The 22373-nt window shown below is 41.3% G+C and overlaps 1 protein-coding gene across 2 annotated transcripts in view; it reads right to left on the reverse strand.

The window, feature by feature from the left end:
- LOC309881459 (glypican-5-like) overlaps positions 1 to 22373 on the reverse strand; it is a 369768-nt gene that overhangs the window by 129644 nt on the left and 217751 nt on the right. For both annotated transcript variants that reach the window (XM_082767440.1, XM_082767439.1), the window contains one exon: positions 20744 to 20864. In XM_082767440.1, the coding sequence (XP_082623566.1) occupies positions 20744 to 20864 (121 nt within the window). The remainder of the gene's footprint in view (positions 1 to 20743; positions 20865 to 22373) is intronic.

Below are 22373 nucleotides of genomic sequence, written 5' to 3' on the forward strand. Positions count from 1 at the left end.
TTCCTCAAGCTGAATACTGAGAAAGTCATTTATGAATACCTAAATGGACTCTTTTTTTTTATTTAAAAAAAAAAAAAAAAACACATCAGGATATTGAGTCCTCAGATTTATTTGATTGCAGTGGTAGTGAATGAGCTGTTATGAGCACTGCCTCAGCAAACTACTGCAGAGTATTTTGGAATAATAATAATCCGAAGTTTCGGTGATGAGAAGACTCACTACAAACCAATTCAGCCTTTCTCAGGGACTGTGAAAGACCAACTATTTCTGTCTGGATTAGCAAAATGGTAATTAGGCAGCCTACTTTATTTACATTTAACTGCATTCACCATCTGACAGTACAATCTTCAACCTGTGATGCTGCTCCAGCTGAGGCTTTGTATTTGCTTTTCCCCCAGTTGTATACCAGTTTATTCATCTTCTGGACTATCTATTGAAAAGTGCCTTACATACCTTGATTACAAGAGAGCTGTCTGCCCTGAGGAGAGGACAGAAAGAGGAGGGTGAAAACCATTTTTGAGCCAGGCTATCCTCATGGCTTTCCAGCAGGACACCGTGCTGGAAGTAAACACTATTTGTGTGGTGACTTTTCTCCTTGTGGGGCAGGGACTTCAGGCCCTTTACACACACATGCTCTGGAGCTGGCAGCAAGGCTCTGCACAAAGCCTAGGACTGCCTGATGAATAAAACAATAGCCTCCCCTCACTCCCACCCCCCAAAAGAGGAAGGAACCCCCTTTTTTAACAAAACTATATATTGCTTAGAAGCGTTTCCTTTTCCTAGGACAAACAATGGATATATTTTGTGAAACAGGTTTCATTTCAAGGTTTCAATGCCAATGCATCCTGCACCTCTGTTCCACAGACAAATGCCAAATGATCCCTGAAAACGTGAAGGAAACTTGGAAGGACTGAGAGTATACATACCCTGAAACAGGCACACAGATAACATAGGTTGCTCCCTTTATGTTTCCTGCTGCAGGACAACTGCCAGAAACAGAGGTATCAAAACATCATGAAGAAACTTGTTTTCACAAGATTTCTAATATGTGTCTGTAGGTTCAGAAACAATGGAGAATTCCTAGATGCATTCCCACTCTGGGCATGTTCAGCAAACTGAGCTCTTGAAACTTTGGCAATTCATTCATCAGAACTCAGAGCTTTTTTTTTTCAACTTGAAAAGTTTTTTTTGTTCCCTTTTTTTTTTTTTTTTTTATGGCTAACCTTTTGCCTCCTTTTGTAAGCCAGTTTTCTGTCCCTTTTTCACCTCCTCTTCTTTGACTCCTTACCTTTGCCATTAATCTGCAATAGGCAAACTTGTCAAATGTCACCAATACTCAAAACATAATTACAGCAGACTTTCCTTAAGGAAAAAAGAGTTTTCCTTATTTCTTTTTATCATATTATGTGGCTGTGACTTCCACTGAGGCTGAAAACAACCCTTTTCTGAAGAAATGTTATTCTAAAACCAAATGCAGTCCCAACTATCAGCATCCAGTTTGGAGCCTTGGCACCTATTTCCTAAGCTTTTGTTTTAATACTCAGAGGCATGTTCAGAAAAATGGTACAACAGAATCATAGGTGTGACTTCTGTGGATTCTGAATTTTCAATATACTGTATTATGAAGCAACATGTCATGTACATGTAGCCCCCAGTGAAACTGTGATTACAGTGGATGTCTTGATACCTCATGTTAGTTATTTAGGAAGGGGGCAAATCTTGAGCTGTTTTATGGAACTAGAACTGTTCTCATGCCCTAACCTGACTCCTAATTTAGCCAAGTGCGCTTGTTAGCCACTTCACTGACCTCATGAGTATTAGGCTCCTGTGACAGTTTCATGTATTAGGAAAGTCTGAGAAAGCAAGCACCAGCTTATTCCACTCTGCACGGAGTTTCCCAGAGCCCATCACAGTGTCTCTGCTCAGGATGCGAGCATGCCCCAGCACCAAACCCAGCCCAGCCCAGCCTGCCCCGTCTGACTTGGAGCCAGAGTGTAAGGAGAATTGGAGGGTTAATGAACCAAAAGGAGAAAGCTGGGAGTTTGGACAATGTCAGCCATGGCATTGCTCACCACAGCATCCCTCTGGCTCTGCACAGTGAAAAATTATTTGGTTGGTGATAACCAATGGAAAAAAATATTATTATGAATGTCTTATCCATGTATTATCATATGTATTATGATTATCAATGTAATATCTTATGTATTATCAAGACACTAAATCAGTGTTTAAGGGGATGACTATCCAAGTAGCAGACACATCAACTTACGGGTTGGGTGTTGTACTCCCCACCCCCCAAACATCTCAGCTTTGTGGTTTTTTATAAGCTGGAACAGCAGTTATTCAGGAGTGGCTTTATAAAGCCCCTTTCCAGCATGTATGGTAATAATTTGGCCTTGCTAATCACAGGCACTGTGCTGGGCTATGGGGAAGACAGCTGTATTTTGAAAGCTTTCTAACAATGGTCTCTTGCTTATGAAGTGTTAAACAGGCTCTCTTGCATCTGAAACATTCAGAGTCATTCAGTCCAGAAACAACATGACTGACAGCCATCAAGCATGTGACATCACTCCTCAATTACACAATGCAATCATTTATACTTTAACAGTGTGTGCAATACAATGGACAATCCACAGAAAACCACAGAAACTTAAAGGTGGCATAAGTGACCCTCCTGATCTCTTAATTTTTATTTTCTGGAAGGGCTGGAAATTTTGCTCTCAGCACAACAGGGCCTTTCTGAAATGACATTGACTTTCAGCAAGTAGTCATTAACTACACAACTGGTCCAAGATCACATATGAGACTGCTGTGTACTGTGTGAGAAACACAAATTCTGCTCTAAAACATATAAATGACAGCTCTTTTCTTCGAATGAAGTGAAGCTCTTAATACCAATAATGCTTCTTGCTTTTTACTGTGTTGATTATACAAATACAGTAACCAACACAAAAATCTCTGTTTTGGGCTACGGAGCAATTTACAGGCCCCTAGAAGAGAGAGAAGAAAGCAGTGCTTGGAAAAGGTAAACACAGGCATACTGAGTTTACTTGTTTTTACTTCTAACAATAAAGAGTTTAACTGTTCTCACTGCCTAGCCTGGCAAATGGGAATGTTCATCCACATCCTCATTCACCAAACTGCTGAATGGAACAGGGGAAGCAAAACTGAGCACGCAGACACAAGTGGAACGAGGAGTTCTGTGGGAAGCAGAACTCAGCCTGATTTCCTGTGGCTTTGTGTTTTGTGGCTGGATTATCTCATATGTAATGAGGCTTGAGATCTGAGCGAAGCTTTTCTTGCAGCTGGGCCACTCAGAGTCCTCTTTCTCGTTCCTACCCCTTAATGTGGATTTTTTGGGATGAAAGCACAGCCCACCCTGCAGCCTTCCTGTCAGCTGGGCACCGAGCTGGGTCTCGCTCTCCTAACACTGCTCCTGATCTGGTGCAAAGATGTCTCTGGCCCATGTGCCAGCTGCAAGAAATGCCCCAGCTCCTGATCCGTGAGTATGCTGAGGGAGCAGCATTTTGCTCAGCAAACTTTCCCTGGTATTTCCCTGGTATTCCTGATGTGGCTATTTCCCCTCTTTCTAGCTTTTTCAATTGTCATTAAAAGAATCTGAAGAAACCTCAACTATACATTAAAAAGGCTGTTCATTTCCTAGCAGAAATTCCCCATTTTCTGGAATGAGAAATGGTGAGAGGCGGGAAAAAAAAACAAACAACAAATCCAACCACCTGATCTTTTAGCTTTAAGCCATTCACTTGCTAAAGGATAAAACCTTCATATATGAGGTGGGAAGCTCCATCATCAAAGAAAACAATGAGCTGCAAGCCTGTCCCTATTTAAAGATACCACACAGGATTTAGATAGCACGATCTTAGCGCAGAATGAAGACTGCACAGGGCAGGCCCAGAGTGAACAGCATGGAAGTAATGTGTAGAGCTCTACACTTTTTAATTAAAAGAATCTAGAAACAATAATCATGTCTAAAAACTCCTGAGAGGCCTGAAAGAGTTAGGACACAACATCTCAAGGACAGAACATCCATTTCAGATCTGCACCCTTATAAAGGTCATCTGTTAAAGTCACAAAAATGTTTAGTAACTTGGCATCCCAACAGCATGAACTGCTGGTAGATTGCCAATAACCACTGCTGTTTATTAAAATGCCTTAAGGCCAGTTACGCTGGGTCTCACACTGGGTTGTGCAGGGCACTTGTGGCATGCGTATTAGTTACCATACAAACAGTATTCCCAAAAGCAAAGCTCATCCCCCAGCCTTTTCTTGATAGGAAATCCCTGTTAAATTCTTTGCAAAGGGCAACTGTGGGCCAAGGCCTGCTGTCTGCTGCTGCCATGTACAATACATCCTGCTCTATAGTTTGGCCAAGCAAACTAAGTTTGGGAAGCTGTGTTTTAATCCAAAATCCTTAAGGGATGCTTTTGCCCACTGCCTTAGTCAAGAGCCACAATAAGATACTTGGCAGCAGTCTGGTAACAGATGAACCCGAGGAACTCCATCAATGCAACTAGAAGTTTTGGCTCGGATCAGTGAAGCGCTCCAAAAGCAATGCCCAGGCAAAGCACACGGATGAGCTTCTAAACCTTCAAAAGAGAATGCTGTCTTCTCTAAAACTTGAGTGAAAGTTATTACTATCTACACATGAAGATGAGTGCAGGGCAGGCAGGAAGGGAGAAGGCACCGCCTAAGGATCAAGTACCAAAGAAAGAAATGCAGCAGGCCTGGGGGCCTCGTGGTGTCCAGAGTGAGCTCTGAGTGAGAACTGAGCAGAGTACACCAACAGATGCTTTGTGGATAGCCATCGACTACAGACAAGAAAAACTCACGTTAATAGGAAGTCTCAGGTAACCACCTGACAGAGTTGTCAGTGGCACACAAGCATTTGCCTGATCAGCTGCTCTTTGACTCTGCTGTCGTCAGCTAGTAATGATCAAAACTCTGCATGATCAATACTCAACTTATCTACATATACAGGCCAACGAAGTGGGTTAAAGCTGGCAGCTTTCTGAACCCTACCAAAGCCCAGACAAGATGGAAGCCCGTTCAAGCTGTTGGAGTTATTGCATGTCATTTCTGTCACATCTAGAACTCCGAAGAAAGCCACCTTTTGGAGTGGCATCCTAAAATGAAAGCCAGGACTGCCACCAAATGCTGCGGACTTGCAGGTGACAAAGAGTATTTTGGGGTGAGGGCTACAGGAAGTGGTCAAAGGGTCTGGGAGGACAAACAGGTCTTCCTCAGTATCATGTCATCAGGTCTGATGTCGCTGTTTTCTGCTTAGTCCTGGACTGAAAAGTGCAAATATGGAGCACTTGAATTCTCAGGATTTTTTTTTTTTTTTAAAAAAAGAAATCAAGCCCATCTGCCCCTCCAGGAGCCAGACTAGCACTGTCTTTTCCCATCTCTCTCATAGGGCTTATTACAAAACGGTGGAATAAAATTGACTGATTTAGCTGCAGTAACACAACTGTCATGTACTTGTAGCTCCAATGATCTAGGGTTTAATCCGAATCCAAGGCAGAAGCCAGGGAGTAAGCGTGAATTTGCTAAATCTCCCATTTGTTCCCTCTGACATACCCTGAGGTTTCAACTCAGCTGAACTTGTATTCTCAACCACTGCGAATGGTCGATACAGCAGGAACAGAGGGATGCTGAGAAACAGCTTTTGGGGTGATGTTAAGATTGGCCTGAATTCTGGGCCTGCACTGGAATAGCACACCCCCAAACCACATCCTCTTCCATCCCACACTGGAATCTTCCATTAAGAAGCATGTCCCCACACTTGCCCACACCCACGCAAACATATGGCCTGCTTCACAGCCCCAGGGATGGGGCTCCACCCGTTACCCGCCACCCAGTTATCGCTGGAAAAATCAAATGCTTCATTTACAGCGAGGAATGGGAGGGAGGAAAGGGTAGGAGAGAAAATGAAAGCAGGAGAGCTAAAAAGCAGACTGAATTTTCTGGTGCCTTCTCTCATCCTCTACAATTTCTACCTCCACAGCTAAAGCATGCTGGGGACATTCTCTGGGACCCAGACAATTGTGCTAATAGAAACCAGACCAGACTTCCTCTTTTAAGTCCACTTCTCAATCCCCTATAGAAGAAAGAGGCTAAAATATTCTCTGGGATTCAAACAAACTCCTCAGGTATTCTCCACAGACCAGAATTTATGTGGATTTGAGACTCCAGCAAAATGATCTTGTTCTTTCTCTCTCTCTCTGTACCAGCCAGAAGGAACTAATGCATTTTGATCATCTGATCTCGCTGAAATTGCTGCGAGCCCACCAGCAGGCTGCTCAGCAATTGCAGACAGTTTAACTCCTGCTTACTGGTTTAACTGCAGCTTGACAGTTCACATTGAACTATTTCGGCAATACCCAGATTACAGTCATTCATGTTTTCCCCTGCTTGAACTCATTAGAAAAAGCATCCACATACAAAAACAAACAACAAACCGTGCTGGTTTAATCAGGGCAGTGCAACAGCAGAGGTACAGTTAAAACCCTGCGTACAGACAATTCCCAAGAAGAACACAGTGCCCTGCATCCTTTGCCCCATTTATGCTCTCAGTGCATCACTCTCAGGCACTTCATCCAAGAATCTTTTCTCAGGAATCAGATTTGCCATATGTGGCAACATGCCTGTGCAGTCCAAAAACTTCTGAAATGGGGGAAATTGGCAATGAGAGAAACTTCCTGCACAGATAAAATGGGCTATGGGAATGTGGTTGAACTTGACCACTTAAAATTTTGCTGGAGGAGCAGGCTGGCAGGCAGACAGGACAGCTTCAGCTTTCTTGAAGAATAAAGAAAAAACAAAACAAAAACAAAAACAAACAAACAAACAAAAAAACACCACCATAGCATTTACTAGAATTCACACATTGCACAGAGATACTTTTTGCCTCAATATTACTTGTTTACTACACAAGAGCATACCTCATCATGCAGAATAAGACAGTTTCTTATTGTCCTTGGCCCTACCAGTCACAGGTTTTGCCTTTAGCTTTATCATACATTTAGATTTTCTTCTTGAGTTTTACATGTCTTATTTTCTCATTTGCACTGTTCAGAATTCTGCTTTCTTAATTTTGTTACTTTTGAAATTAAGTGCTTTTCCTTTGCCGCTGAATTGAGATGTTTAATTAGCCAGATTATCCCATTTCCTGCACCTATGACTTTCTGTTTACCGTTAAATTTAGAAGCTGAATAGGAACCTCATATTTCAAAAAGTAATTATTCAAGTTTTCAAAACAAATTCAGTACATTTAGTTTTGTTTGTCTCCCAAGTAAGTAGCAATGCATTATATTTTGTTTGGATTATTAGTTCATACATCACATTACAAGCCCCAAAGGTATTTTACACGTATAGTAACTACTGTCAACTTTTTAATACACTAACTACTTGGAAGTGATTAGTGAAACTAGATGGAAAAAAAGGAAAAAGTATTTTAACCAGTTACGAAAATAATCTAATATAAAGATATAATATTGCTTCATATGGTTCATGGACAGACTAAATGAAGTCCAAAATTGACCTGTAATAGTTGAAGTGATTCATTTCAAACACCTCTGTTAAGACTTCTGTATCGTGCTGCACAACTCAAAATTACCCTTGAGACCAGAACTTCATGCAACAAAGCCCTTTAATATTAAACTTATATTCAAGTCACTGGCACAAATGGTCAGCTTCATCAAGTGGTTCAAAGTGCCTGCAGCATGTTGCGGCACTCAGCCCTTGCTTTATGACTTCATCCAGGCCCAATTATATAGTCTAAGAAAGCCAAATCCAAAGCTTTCCATTTACCGTTCTGAAATCCATTTTATATTATTAGATTCTCTTATTTCAAATGCCACATCAAATATGGCTCAGCGTCATTTTACTGCAGTGAAGCACAAGGCATATTTCATTATATTATCCAATAATTACATTGTTTGTCTGCCAGTTCACTCCCATGAACATGTCATTTTGAAAAACTCCACTGTGAGAGGCTCCTCTTATAGATACTGAAAGGAACAAACAAGACACAGAGCCCTGAAATGACATTGAGCCTTTCTGATGATGTTTGCAAGGCTGATATGTATCAGGACATATGGCAGCATTCGAAACACTACATGCTTCATATCGAAAGGCTACATTCTGGAGATTTGCTTCTGGCTACTAAAAGCTGTGTTCAAATTTGACTATCACTTCAAACCATTCAAATTAGTTATTAGACATACTTTTGTAACTGTGGAAAAGTTCACCTCACATAGAAAAAGTCCTCCTCACATATCTTCTGTATCAGAATTACTAATAAATTAGAGCTGTAAAACTTCTTTTCCAAATGCTGGAAACAATGCAATGTGTGCATCCATTTCTTTTTCCCTGGGCACATGAAGAGCATGCAGAGGCCTACACAAAGTCATCTTCAGACGTGATTGAATTGTGTAAGACTGAGGACACATTGTGGTTGCTTCAAAACAATTCAGTCCTGTTACCCAGCTCTTTTTGGGACCATGTGATGTGGTGTACACGCTGCCGTTAGCCTGGGATGCAGGAAGAGGTGTGCAGGAGCACGTTCTGCACTCCTGTACAAGGCAGACACCTCTCCCCAGGTGTGCCAACTGCTGAGTGACCTGCATGTTGAAATGCCATACTGAAATGAAGCCTTCCGGGGGGATAAATGATAACGGATTGGCAAAGGTTAGCACCAGCCTTGTCAGAAAAGCCTCCAGAAGTCCTGTTATCATCAACGGAAAGGAGTGAGCCAGAGTAACTGCCTTGATGCTGAGATGTGAGTTACACTCTGGAAGAAGGCAGCTCCTCCTCCAACAATTGTGCAAAGGGTTTAACCTCGGAAGGCTTACACCAGTGTCTGTATCTCTCATTTTTGAACACAGCCTTCACTCAAACATGCATGCAATTATATACCATGTGAATAGCCCACAGAATTATTTATGTCCCTAAAGTTAGGGATGTATGTAAATATTGATTCTGGGCGTGAGGATGGTTATACATGCTGGGTCTCGTTTGCTGACACTACCCTTTGTGGACACTTACTCCCCTGTATTTCTACATCAATAACCTCCTGTGAGCCCTCGATTGTCATAGGAGGCTGAGACCCCAGCTTCTGCCTTGCAGCGAGGCAGGCACCTTCTGCAGCTGGGGGTGGCTTGTGCTTTGTGCCCAAGTGGGGACAAAGGCGACTCAGGTCTTTGGGGTAGGGAGACGTACTTGCACAAGTTAGGCGGTGACAGACTCTCCATGGGACAGCATTCTTCCAGATTGAGGACTGGCATCTTTGCACAGCTCAAAACTGATTTTGAGAAAGCAGTGATGAAAATGTGTGATTTCTACATGCAAAGTAGCACTGTCTTACTCACTCTCTTGCGTTTTTCACTTTGCTATTAACGTAATAGCAGGGCTACCCATTTCTAGAGGGAACTGGTGGTCTCCTGGGTGACTGTTCTGCATAATGACAAGTTCATCCATGACATCTGGGATTGGGAATACTCAGCCCCAAATAGATCCACTCCCACGTAACTGCACTGAGGCACAGGCTCATTTCAGATGCATGAAAAAGGCAAGTGAAATAAATGTATTATCTCACTTAGATTGCATACAGTCCCAAGAAGCAGGAAAGATTGTAGGTGTCACAAAACAGTACATAGTAAATAAATCATATTTGTAATGCAATGCACTTCAGTTAGCCTAAGCCTGGGGTGTTTAGGGGTACAGAAAGTGAGGGCCTGGATGTTTTCAGGACTACAGAGTTCAAATCTCTCAGTGGCATTTTTAGCAATGAAATCACACTTAGAGGTAGCGAGTGTCCCACCTGCATGCTCAGGAGTAGGCTGCACCACAAATGCACAGGAGCCACAGCAAACAGACCCTTACACACTCTTCACTGCTATTCAAAAGAACAGCAAAGCGCGAATATTTCCAACCGTAACACCCAAGGCTTTTCTCAGCATCATGCACACAGTAGTAACTTTTCTCCCAGGTATAAGCGTGTGCAAATTCCGCACTCTGCACCTGAGCAGGCTGCTGCCTAGCCTGCACTCTCCATCTGTTTATGTTACCCTCACTGGTGGCACACAGGCAGGACTTGCACAGGGATCTGCTTCATGCGAGACACAGAGACATGCTGTTTACTTCGGTTGCTATTTCCTTTGGATGTTTTCCTATAGGAAGCAGGAACTTCCAGGTATCCCGCTATCAAGTCATTATATAACTGCTCTTGTTTTATACACTGGAACATATTTCAGTGTATAAAGGTATAAAGTGCCTGTTTTGTGCCTAAGAACTATTGTCTACAAATTCAATCTGGACCGTGAGAATGTTATAAACAGGAAGAAGTAAGGCACTAGATGACTAGTCTACTTATTTTTACAGATAGAAGCAAGCAAGCAAGCACAACGCTGAGGTGCCCCAGAGAAGAGGCATATATATGCCAAAATATACGCCTCTAAAAATATTGCTAATGCATTTTTGAAAAAATCCTTATGCCACTGGCTATTACTTATTACAGCCCTTAACATAAACACTCTGTGGGGCTCTCTGTATTTTGTCATTTAAGCATCATGTAGCCAGTGCATACAATGTTGACTTGGACTTTTAAGGGAGGCTGAAGAAAGTCACTCAATTCAAATGTGCCCAAGTTTGCATTTAAGACACAGATGCACAGTATTTCCCAATGACTTCCACCAGTATTTGACCTCCTAGGGAAACCATTACAAGTTGTAGTGACAGAACGTCTCTTCTAAAGGTACCAACCTGGAAAGACACCGTGGGGAGAGTCTTAATAAGAAGGGGTCTCTGAGACAACTGCACCACCTCTCTCTCCAGAGAGCAGCTGAACACTAACAGAAGTCTTGGGTCTGGTTCTGTGCTGAGCTGACGCCAGACTACTGCCTCGGCTGTGTCAGAGCTGGGCTACAGGAACATGTGCTGTGCGAGAAGACCACTCGCCCCCCTCCCCCCTTTTTTTAACTGTCTAATTTTAACCATCCCTGTTAATCCAGATAGAACAATGTTTATTATAGTGAATTATGATGTGGTCTCCTGCAGCTGAAGAAACGACTTTCCATTCCTCACTGTGTTTTTCTCTCAAGTCTGTACACACAGCCTCATACCTGCACTGGACTGAATTGAGTTAGAAGCAAACTGCAGAGACTGTCTGGAGTACAATGAAATCAGCTGCTACACTCAGCAGAAGAGCTTTCGTGGTACCTTTAAGTAATACACCTAACTGTGTTATTTTAAAATGGACTTAAATTAGGCTGCCTTTCAGAAACAAAACATTTCAATACAAGTATGACCAACCAGTAAAAAGGTAAGAGTAAAGACTAGCCAATACTCATAAAAGTAACAGACGGTGAAAATTAGAGTGCACTAAGGTTTGTAAAATTCCCACTATGTTTTCTGGTATTATTACAAATCTCCGTGCCTCAACACAAAAGCAAGAAGATAAAAATGAAGAAAAACACAGTTGTAAAATAAAGCAATTTCCCTCCCTAGCAGAGAGCTCTTTCACGGTCAGTATTACAAAAGAGGTAAACCGGCCTTTTGCATCTGATGGGAAGCTTGTTGTGGGAATTCTGACATGAGACACGAAACTACAGTATCAAAGTTTTGTACTAGGGTAAACAGGACACACAGAATTAATGTCATTGGTAGGGAAATGTTTCTCTGGAGAAGCAGGAATGGCAACACTTGAAAGCTGGAAGAAGGGAGAGATGTCTGCAGGCCTGGATGGAAGAAGCTTCCGAGGCCTGTTTGGGGGCAGAGAGGAAGACAATGCCTCCTGCACTGCACAGCACAGCACAGCACAGCACGGCTGCTGTCGTGCTCAGCACCCAGAGCGCTGGGATGCCTGATCTCTTGGGGAACGTGCTGCTGTGATCAGGTGGCTGTCAGGTGTAATACACTCAGATCTTCCCAAGTGTTATGTACAACACTGAAGAAGTGTATAACACAGAAGCTAAACAGATCTATTTTAAGACTGAATTTATTTAAACTGACTAATAATGCTATTGCATGGTAGCACTTCTACCTCAAACAAGAGGATTGTCCCCTATAGTCTGTGCTATTTTAGTAATTACAATGGAACGCCTCCCTAAATAGAAGCAAAAGGCTATTCCTGACACTGCCTCTCCAATATTTGAGCTTTCTTTCTAAAACCAAAGGCCAAGGGAAGGAACACTGGCAGAAGAGGAGTGCAGATGAAGCACTCCTCTGACACTGCCTTGGGCAGCAAGCGCCTGGGAGCAGCCAGGGCAGCCCGGCTGGGCAGCAGCAGTAGCGGGGGGCTGCTTGCCCCGAACCAGCACCAAGGGCAGCCAAGGTCCCGCTTGGTGACCAGCATCAGCTGCTACATCCACTAACCAACCTCGCAGAGGGACACCTCATCTGGACCTTCTCAGCTCTGAATTTACCAACTCGGGCTGCAATGCAACCCAAATTACTGCTGGAAACAGGCTGCTTGCCTCAGCTGGGAAGTAGCAGTATACATTACTAGCATAAACGTTTATCCACTTGTTACAAGTGGAATTTGACTTCAGCTTTTTCTCTTACATTGTCCTTTGCTACCTATCCCCTCCCTTTAGTACTTGAACATGAGGAGAGCAAAGTGACCCTGGTTTCTCTTGGGGAGGCAAGGAGCCACAGAACTTTCATTAATAATGGAGACGTTTCTTCTTTTGCTGCCTCTCCCCTCACCTCTGGCAGCCCTCCCGAGCCCCCCGGGCTGATCACGTCTTCTTAGAGGCCCCATGGATGCTTCTCTTGGGAGCACACTGCAGAGGATGCAGAGGTATCTTGCTGCTGCCCCAATGTGAGTGGAGAAGGAAAAAACAGCTTTATGCATGTGATCACTGTTACACTTCCCAGTTGATCTACTTTGTCCCCAGGTACAAAAGCAAGCTTTTCTCATTTCCTTTGGTGAACCGGGTCCCATGCACGCAGGGGACAAGGGCAGCAGCCCCAAACCCCACTGGCTCTGGGTGCCCACACCAGCTCTCTCCTGGCCTCGTGATGCTGCACCGCATCCCACCACCAGGCAGGGCAGACCCCAGCGAGACTCAAGCCTCCTCCTTGCTCCCAGATATTACACCTGAGGATCCCAAGCACTTCTCAGCTCACCCGAGAGAGCAGACATCAGTTTGGGTTTTGCTCATTAGCTGCAGCTAGAAGAGAGCACTCAAACCAAAGGACAGATTCTGGGGATTTTTTGTTATTAAAAAAAAAATAAATACATATTATTCTTTTCAAAATATGTTTTCCTGTATGTGAAATGTTTTGGCTCAGTTATAGATTGAAACAGTAGCTCTCCCCTCCCTCTTCCCCCACTTGGCTCAAGTCTCAACTGTGACTCAATATGTGATTTTGATTTATTAAGACTAATTTCCCACAATGAGCAAAACAAAACACATACAATGGCCCATCTGGGCAAATAATTTCTGAAAATGCTTGCAAGACAAATAGTACTGCATACTCTGAGACACAACACATGAATAATAAACGGGCATTTTAGCATTATATATTTTCTAGCATATAATAAGATATTCTGGATTTACATAGAGATTCAGATTTATTTTAAAACATTTCTTATTTTAAAATGTTCCATTTTGTTTTACTTGAGCCAGTATTTTACATGATTTCTGTCTGTATTGAAGTCTCAATGCTGTTTCTGATACTAAAAAGTCTTTCCTTGACCCTAATTAAAACTATTTTATAATATTTCAAGTCCCTATATTAAACAGAAAAAAACTACCCACAGCAGGTACACCAGCAGGTACACCGATTTCAGCTGGGGGTGACGTACACCTCAGTCAGCACTAAATGGCAATGTTAACATATGCCCCCCGTGAAACAGTGCTCCGCTGGTGGGCTTTTCGCAAGTCCCTCCATTCTGAATCACAGACAAACATCTGATTTTGACAGTGGTTTTAAAGCCACAGCAGAACCAAGGTTAGAGCTGCCAAACCCCTTCTCCCTTTAACGCCTAAGGGCATATGACAAAGCAAAGCCACCCTCACGCCGCCAAGGGACTGGAGCTGCCAGGCCATGAGCTCGGAGTTCCCACAGCCCAGGTGCAAAGCCTGATGACCCTATTATTAATACCGGCTGCTCTATCTGCCTCTCAAGGTTCCCAGACAAAGAGGACCTGAGTACCTTTTTGTAACCCCATGGCCACATCTGTGTGTTTCTGGGAGGAGCACAGCTGAGCTGCCTGCAGCTACCAGCATGCCCTTGCTCCCTGCATGCCCACTCCACGGGGATGCTCTCCCAGCACCTCACCTGGGTCGCCAAAGAGTCAGAAATGAGCGAAGGCACAAATTTATGGTCTCAAAGCAGTAGTAGTTTGCAGAAATATAAGACCAGCATACAATTTTGAGATGTCAGATGCCCCAGCGCACTACTTGAATATATTTCTTCCAAATTTTACTCCTTCTGATGGCAGCCCTGACAGATAAATGCTCCCAAGCAATCAGCAACTTCATCCTGCTTAATTGCCTGAGATCTACAGCTTTTATTGCAAGAAACATTTCTTAGTGAAGCATCCCCAGTACCACATACTCTGCTACATGCTACTATATCCCAATGCACTGCTCTATGATACACTGCTTTGCAAAGATGGCTCTTATTGATTTTGATTTTTCTTGGTAACAAAAGAATCCCCCAACAGTCAGGCAATGCTTTGTCTCAACTGTGATTGACAAGTCTATGTAAAAACGTTACAAAAGGGAAAAGCTCTGAACTTCCAGATGACTTGCTAAGAAAGCAAATAAAGTAAGACAGAAATCTGCCAGTTCTTTAAAGAAATAAGAGAATACTAAATTGCTACATGATTTTTGTTTACTTTTCCCAGGCTGACAGCATTTATGTATCTTTCCTTGCTTTAATCAGAGACATGATGAAATCTGATATCTCCAATATTTTTGTACAGCGTATGTTACATATGCACGTGTATATTTCCTAAGAGATGGAAAACCATACAGAAGGCAGAGAGAAGGATTATACTCAGTCTTTGAGTAAGCTGGATATTTTCAAGCATTGGCATGAGTTGTTTCATTGCATATGGATTATGAAAAAGATCATAACTTATCTCAGAGCTGGGCATTCAGCATCTGTATCTGGAAGCAGAGAGATGTCTGATCCTTAGCAGGGAAGAAGAAAAACAGCCCGTGAATCTAATAAGCATGAACATTTAGAAAAAAAAAAAGGGAGGGATGAGAAACAACTCTGTATAACTGATGAAATAATTTGAGTTGATAGTTTATCTCAAGATAAGGGTGAACAATTTTTATATGGCAGAGAATGGGAAATAAAAAAATAAACAGTCCAATTGTTCTTTCCTGGCATCATAAGACTTTACACCTAATTGCTTGGAGTTCCATTAATTCTATCTTTATTTTCCTGAAATACGTGCCCTTTTTTGCATCTATTTACTAATCAAGCAATGACTATTGTATTAATGCAGTTATCACTTCTGCTGTTTGCATTTGGAAATGAAGAATGTAAGGTCTGTTACTGCCTTTATAGGGAAGTGAAGTCACAAAGGACCAACACAGCTGCAGAGGTGTTTGCCTCAAAGAAAATCTCACACGTAAACCGCGGACAAGCAGAGGTGTAACTGATCTTTGAGATTTCTATCACCCAGACCACACAAAAACCTGCACTGAACAATCAATGGTCTCTGTTGTGCCAAGGACCATTTCCACCCAGCTGAGCAGTGATGCGGGTCGTACATTTCTTGCAAAATGTAATATCAGGCTTGGGGTCAGCTGGGTGGCATCTCCAACAGGCCGTGATGGCATGCCTCTGGCATCACAGCCTTACCCCTCCCGTAGTTCTGTAGGGGGTATCCATCACAGAAATACCTGCAGCAATGAATCCTGAAACTTGTGCACAGCTTAGTATTGCACTGTACATCCTACACATCTCGGACTGGCCCAATCTTTCAGTGTCTTTTTCTACCAATCTGTGCATCTACATTAACTACTACCTTCCAAATCACACACACAGGCTGCTTGGTTAGCCAACAAAGAAAGGATGAATCTCTCTAGAATTTTCAGATGTCTTGCTTCCTACTTTCAGAAATACATGTAATATGGAACATCTGAAATCCCAAACAAACGTCCGAAGTCTCCAAATGCTTTGGACGGAAAAAGAGGACCTGTTTTGGAAATTCCGACATAAGGCATTTCTAGAAAAGCTGTTTTATTTGGTAAGAAACACGTGTCTTTGAAGGTTTTGCTATGTGCATGGGGGCATGCAGTAATATTTTCAGCCTATTGGGGCTGTTTAAATCCCAAGTACTAGAAGCAATATAGCAGCAGTCTAAGATGTCTACCTTCTTTCTATGTTTTCATTGGATGAAATGAAGAACAGACTACAAGTCTGTTCTTCCAAGTCATCTACAAGTTTGGATAAAAATCAAACCAATGTGTCTCCACTTAAATCTCATATAAAAAGTCTATAATGTAATAAATTTTATAGATGTCTGAAAAAATATATACACATTTAAATTAAGTAGTAGTTAAATGATTTATAGGATTATTCTCTATTGTCTAACCCAATTAAATTCACATTCAAGATTAAATTATGGCTAGCTCATATTATTGATAAGAAACATCTCAGTGTTGTTTGGAACTTTGCTATGATGGCATCCTTTGTATACAAATCTAAAAGGAATTCATGATATATGTGTTTCTATGTTCAGCTGGCAGATTCATGTGACTTCAGTGGGAAGGAAAAAAAAACCAACAATATATGGGTCCATATTCAGGAAGATTTGATTTGGCATCACTTTCATTTTAAACTCTAGGATACTGCACTGAATTACAGACATGCCCTAAGCATCCATCTCTGACCGACAATACCAAAACACACTGTATTCTAAAAATCTGTTAAGATCACATTTAGGCTGACAAAAGACAAATAAGTTAAACTTGTACAATACTTGTATTATAATCCTTTGAGAGTGTCCACGCAACTTTGCTAGTTAAGTTATAGTCAAAGCTTTTTCCCCTTTCCCTAACATGTTCTTTGCTTTCAATGTAATTGATCCTTTGGGATTTTTAACCTTAGCCTCCAAACCTCTTGTGTTTGAACAGTGAAAAGCATTATGCTGAAGGAAAACACTAAAACGTATTTAAGTGTGATTATGTGGCAAGAAGTAGTACTCCAAAAAGGGACAATGTGGGGTTTCATGTTTATTATCAGTTGTAGTTCACATCTACTCTACTCACACACACACACACACACACACACACACACAAAAAGGTGAGAAAAAGATATTATTTTAGCTTCTAGTTCTTCAAAATCAACCTAGGACTTCACTTGATTTTTTTTTTTTTTTTTTGCATTATTATAAGTAAAAATTACTGTAAATTGTCACTCAGTAATTCTATTGATATGTGAGTCAGCAGCCACAATAAACCCTTCAAAAACCTTATCTGACAGGGGTGCAAATAACAGTAATTGTTGAGTAGTATTCACTGAAATTCACCTTTCTTGTAGCTTTGCAAAAAGGTTATGAAATAGCCTGCTATTTGCATAATCATTTTGTTTTAAAAAATAATATGTGGTGAGGATTTAAGACCCACATGAAAAAAAAAGGAGAAACTACTGTAATCTCCAATGAATTGGCACTTCAGCCTAAATCACAGTGAGAAATGAGGGAAGACAAGCATAGGGATTATTCATAACATGCTAGAGTTGGGATGCAACAATATGAACAGTAATACATCACTGAGTTTTGTCCATGTCCTTAGGATTTAGGACCAATGAAGATATTAATCTCTTTATATTTGTGGATAAAGTCATAATTAGGAGCTAACAGAGGAATGCCGGCTGTGCACCAAAGACTCTCGGTTTTGGATTTAAATGAATCAATACTTTGCCACTGGAGGAAGGCGGCGGCGGAAGGCTTGGTGACGGGGAAGGGCTGGGGTCCAGCAGTGGAAGACAGAATGTGGAAGAGGGACTATCACAGACAGCAGTACTTAGACTTGCTCCAGAAAAGCTTTGGAATTGCTGAGCTAAGGCACATCTTTTAGAAAAATGAATCCTGTTGATCTGAACATAGCTGTAGTGGACAGTACTCCCCGACCTAGCAAATCGATCCAACAGATGATTAACCCGACAGTCCAAAATGCACACTGCTGCAATAGAGACAATCTGAGACAGACAGAGAGCCAGCAGGGCCAGGCTCTCTGACAGATGGATGCAGCAAGCCTAGAGCTTATTTTGTTAAGACAGAAATTGTATTTTTCTTTTTAGCTCTCAGCACATCTTTCTCTTATCCAAGAATATTCTTTCTTCTGTGTAGTTCAGCAATATTAGTTAAGTAGCAGAACATTAGTGAGGCCTACACATATTAAATCAGCTCTGATGGACAGTCTGTGCAATGCTTTGTTCCCTGCTCTCCAGGCTTCCTGCCTCTCTAGGACTGGTTCTGCATATGAAATACGCAACCATTGCTAAAAGTGGCATTGCGAATTTCAAATGTTTCTGGAGATACAAAGATAACATGTTATTTTATCACCGCTCAAATTACACCACACCTACTGCGTCCAAATTTTAAAAAGAGAGAGAGAAGAATAATTTGATGAAAAAAATCAATTTGCCCATAAAATGAGTAATGGGATTCTGTATCTCTCTTCATCTACACACACTATTGATGACACTTTAAAATCCTGATTTAATCGGCTTTTCAGTGTCAGGTTTTATTTGTATATTAATATCACAACTGAAATGAAAACTCAAGAAGCAGAAAACAGCTACACATGTTCGATGTTATATGTGAAAGCCTTAGATATTTAGCAACTTCTTTGATGCTTTGATCTCTAAAGAAATCTTACTAAAATTATGATCAAAGGAATTTATATTATTCCAAGTACTTAAAACGAACGATCTTAGGGCAATAATCAGTATTCTGTTTAATCCTTCACCCTTGGAATCCATTATTGCTAAGCACCTCAATCTGATGGGAGTTACATTTACTTAGGGATGATATTCTCCTAAAACAGAATTAAAAGTAACACAAAGCAACCCTTCCAACTTATATGAAGAGCTAGGAAGAATTGGATTTTGTTCTTCTAACTAAAAAGTGGTCTTTGAAGATGTTTTTCAAATGTACATAACTTAAGAAAACTGGTATGCAGTTCATTATAAGATCATTCAGGTTTTTTGTTTTTTGTTTTTTTTTTTCCTACAAAGGAATAGAATTTCCAATACACAGCTACTTTTAATTTAATCTATTGCTATTTCCTATTGTCAGTGTTTACAGAGGACGATTACACAGATGGATATATCTAATACTTATAAAGTAAATTAACACTCTGTTTGATAGCATGCGAAGGCAGATAAATAATAAATTATCCTTTTCATCAATCTGACCACATAATGTCTATTTCACTGTAATACCAAGTACTGCGTCACACTGGTTGCTATAATCCCCCATGGCAAGTTAAATCAAACAGCATGATACAAAAATCCTTAAACTGCAGCTTACAGAACATAAGAGTCAAACCAGATTTAACAAAAATGCTAATTGCTAGTTAAGATTACGGATTTATCACCATTGTTGATGAGAGGTAAGGGAGGGTTGTACTTTTCCAGGAGCAAATAAGAGATCAAACCATGACTCCCTGTCACAGACACAGTCTTAAGAAATTCCTGCATCCTGACTAAGCAATTCATCTTCCCATTTTACCTGTGCAGATTATTTTTCTTCTTGTTCATCCCACCCACAAAGGTGAACTTTAATCTTCCAGTTGTTTTCTACAAGCAGTTTATATCCCCATGCTCCATCACTCTTTAATGGTGAAGGATTACAAGCAGACTAATGTGCAAACACATCTGACTGTGAACACTCTGTTGTAAGCATTCTTCCAAGTTGACAAGAAAACATGCCTACATTAAATGAAAATCAATCTCTGTTAAATCTGTTAGCTCCAGCTCACTTGGACTAGCACTACCATAGGAACTAAGAGGTGTGCTGAAGCAGTAAGAGCACTGAATCATACAGTTAGCTTTGAAAGGCTGCAGATCTACTACTAGACTGCAAGTGCATCTGGGAGAACACAAACAGTTGATAGAGGCAGACAGATTAATCTTGCATCTGACAAACTCATTGGTAGGTATCTTTCCTTCGGGGCTGGAGGGCCTGAGAATAAGGCTCAAGGAAATGTTTTCAAAGGGGTACAATTGATTCATCCTGGAGCGCCTTCGGTCCTGACTTGAGCATTCTGTGCAGTTCAGTTACCACATGGTTATAGACCCATTCTGTCTTTTCATCTGTTTGTACCTACACCACTGATGACCAGGAACCTGCACAAACAGCATAATACTCCTCCAACACAGCGATACCATGGGACTCCAAAACACCCTCACACAGCTTGACCCTAGGCACAACCTTGATGTGAACAGTGGGGCTCTATGTCTCTGGCACACCAGCCCACAGGACAGTTAATCAACCACTATGGGACAACATAGAGGAATCAGAGCAACTTCCAGAAAAATAAATTTCTCTTGTTAGAGTTCATAATCCAGCTGGCACAACAAAATCTCTGGATGCCTTTAGCAACAGGCCCACCCCATGACTCTTTCAAGGCTCTGATTCTCGGGACGCGTAACACAGGAAGCAGAACCACCTCGTGTTTGTAGCTTTAGCTCTGCCATCAGACCCAGTGATAAAACGCTGGTATCTCTAAAAGTTACTTACTTGATTAAAGTGCTGAAGTTTATCAATTAAATTACTGATGAGGGGGTCTAGTCCTCTGACTTTCAGTTCTGGATTATTAATTTGTGCCTTCAGTCCACTGGAAACAACTCTGCTGGTGTAACTGAAAAAAAGAAGAAAAAAAGAAGAAAAAAGAAGAAAAAAAGAAAAAAAATCAGTGACTGGAACCACATCCATCAAAATCAAAAATCACATTGAAGGGAACATACAAAAGTAAATATTCTGTAAATGGTAATAGAAATTTGTAATAATTATTTATGGTTTTAAATACACCAAACAAAAATACACCAGAACAAAATCAGTTTCTTGTAGTATCATCACTTCAGACTTCTCAATTCACAAACAAACATCAATTTTATAAACCACAGAGGTTTTGCTCGTATTTTAACATTTGAACCTTTATAATCACTATTGTCAAGTTCATTCATGAAACAAGGAGTGCTGATAGCTTCCAAAAAATCTTTCTTCCATGATCACAGAAACCCAGGGGACTTAAGAAATAAACTAAGTATCATGACATTGAAGTAAAATCCAATAAAATGGCAGCCTGATTTGGAAGAAATTCTTAATGAAAGACTGAGATTGGACTTTTCTTGCTATACAGTTTATAATCAAACTCTCTGAACACACTGTAAAGCAGCATCTGTTATTGTACCAGTGGTCTTCACCATGCCTTATCCATATTATCAACCTCCTCATAAAGTATCCATGTGCAGGAATTCTGTCTAGCCAAGTCTTGCTTCATTTGAGGAGCAGCAGCTGTTCTCACAACATAACGACCTCTCTGTTATCAGCAATCTTCTCTCACTGAGTGCTGACTGTTAGTTACTGTCAGTATCCAATACACTGCAGCGTAAAAACCAAATTGGTCTGGGCTTCCATCCATGTACTCTGATGGATAAAATTCCAGGGCTATCCAAGCTTGGCCTCTACTTCTGAGCATGTCTTTAACACACTTGAGGAGGTGATGTCATCTCCACATGTACACTGAACCCAGTGCTTCCTGGAAGCTTCTACATGTTGACTAGAGAGTCGATCTATTCAAGAGTGACTGAAATTCAAGCCACCCACAGAGCCCTGAAAATCCAAGAGAGATACAGAGCAATTTTTTTTTTTTTTTTTTTTATGGTGAGTCAAGTTTTTGAGGGCTCTGTGTAACCACCATCATTAGTTTGGCACTCATTTGTCACAAGGCAGATCACAGATATTTGCACAACCAGTAAGGAACTGGAAAAGAGCCTGTTCCCAAACCCAGCTGCCTTAGACTGTCGCACATGCCTGGGAGGAGCCCGTTAAGATGCCGCACTGGCATCCTTACCAAACTCAGGCAGGAATCAGCTGAGCTCCTTTAAACAAAGGCCAAGAGAAACATCCTGCTAAATCTATCACTTCAATCATATCTACAAATTTTCAATAGCCCAGGTGTTCAATCAGTTAATTCTTCATTAAGACCAATTTGTGCTGAAGCTGAGGACAGCACTTCCAAGATGAAAAAGTGTCCAAGTTCTTTCTTTTTTCTCTGGCAGGGAGAGAGGTAGATCTCCAAATGTATTTTTGTTTCCATCCTAATTTCACCTAGGATGAACAACAAATTTAATGCAAACTGCTGGCA

This window comes from Aythya marila, assembly GCF_965140915.1.
Source record: "Aythya marila genome assembly, chromosome: 9".
Classification (NCBI taxonomy): Eukaryota; Metazoa; Chordata; class Aves; order Anseriformes; family Anatidae; genus Aythya; species Aythya marila.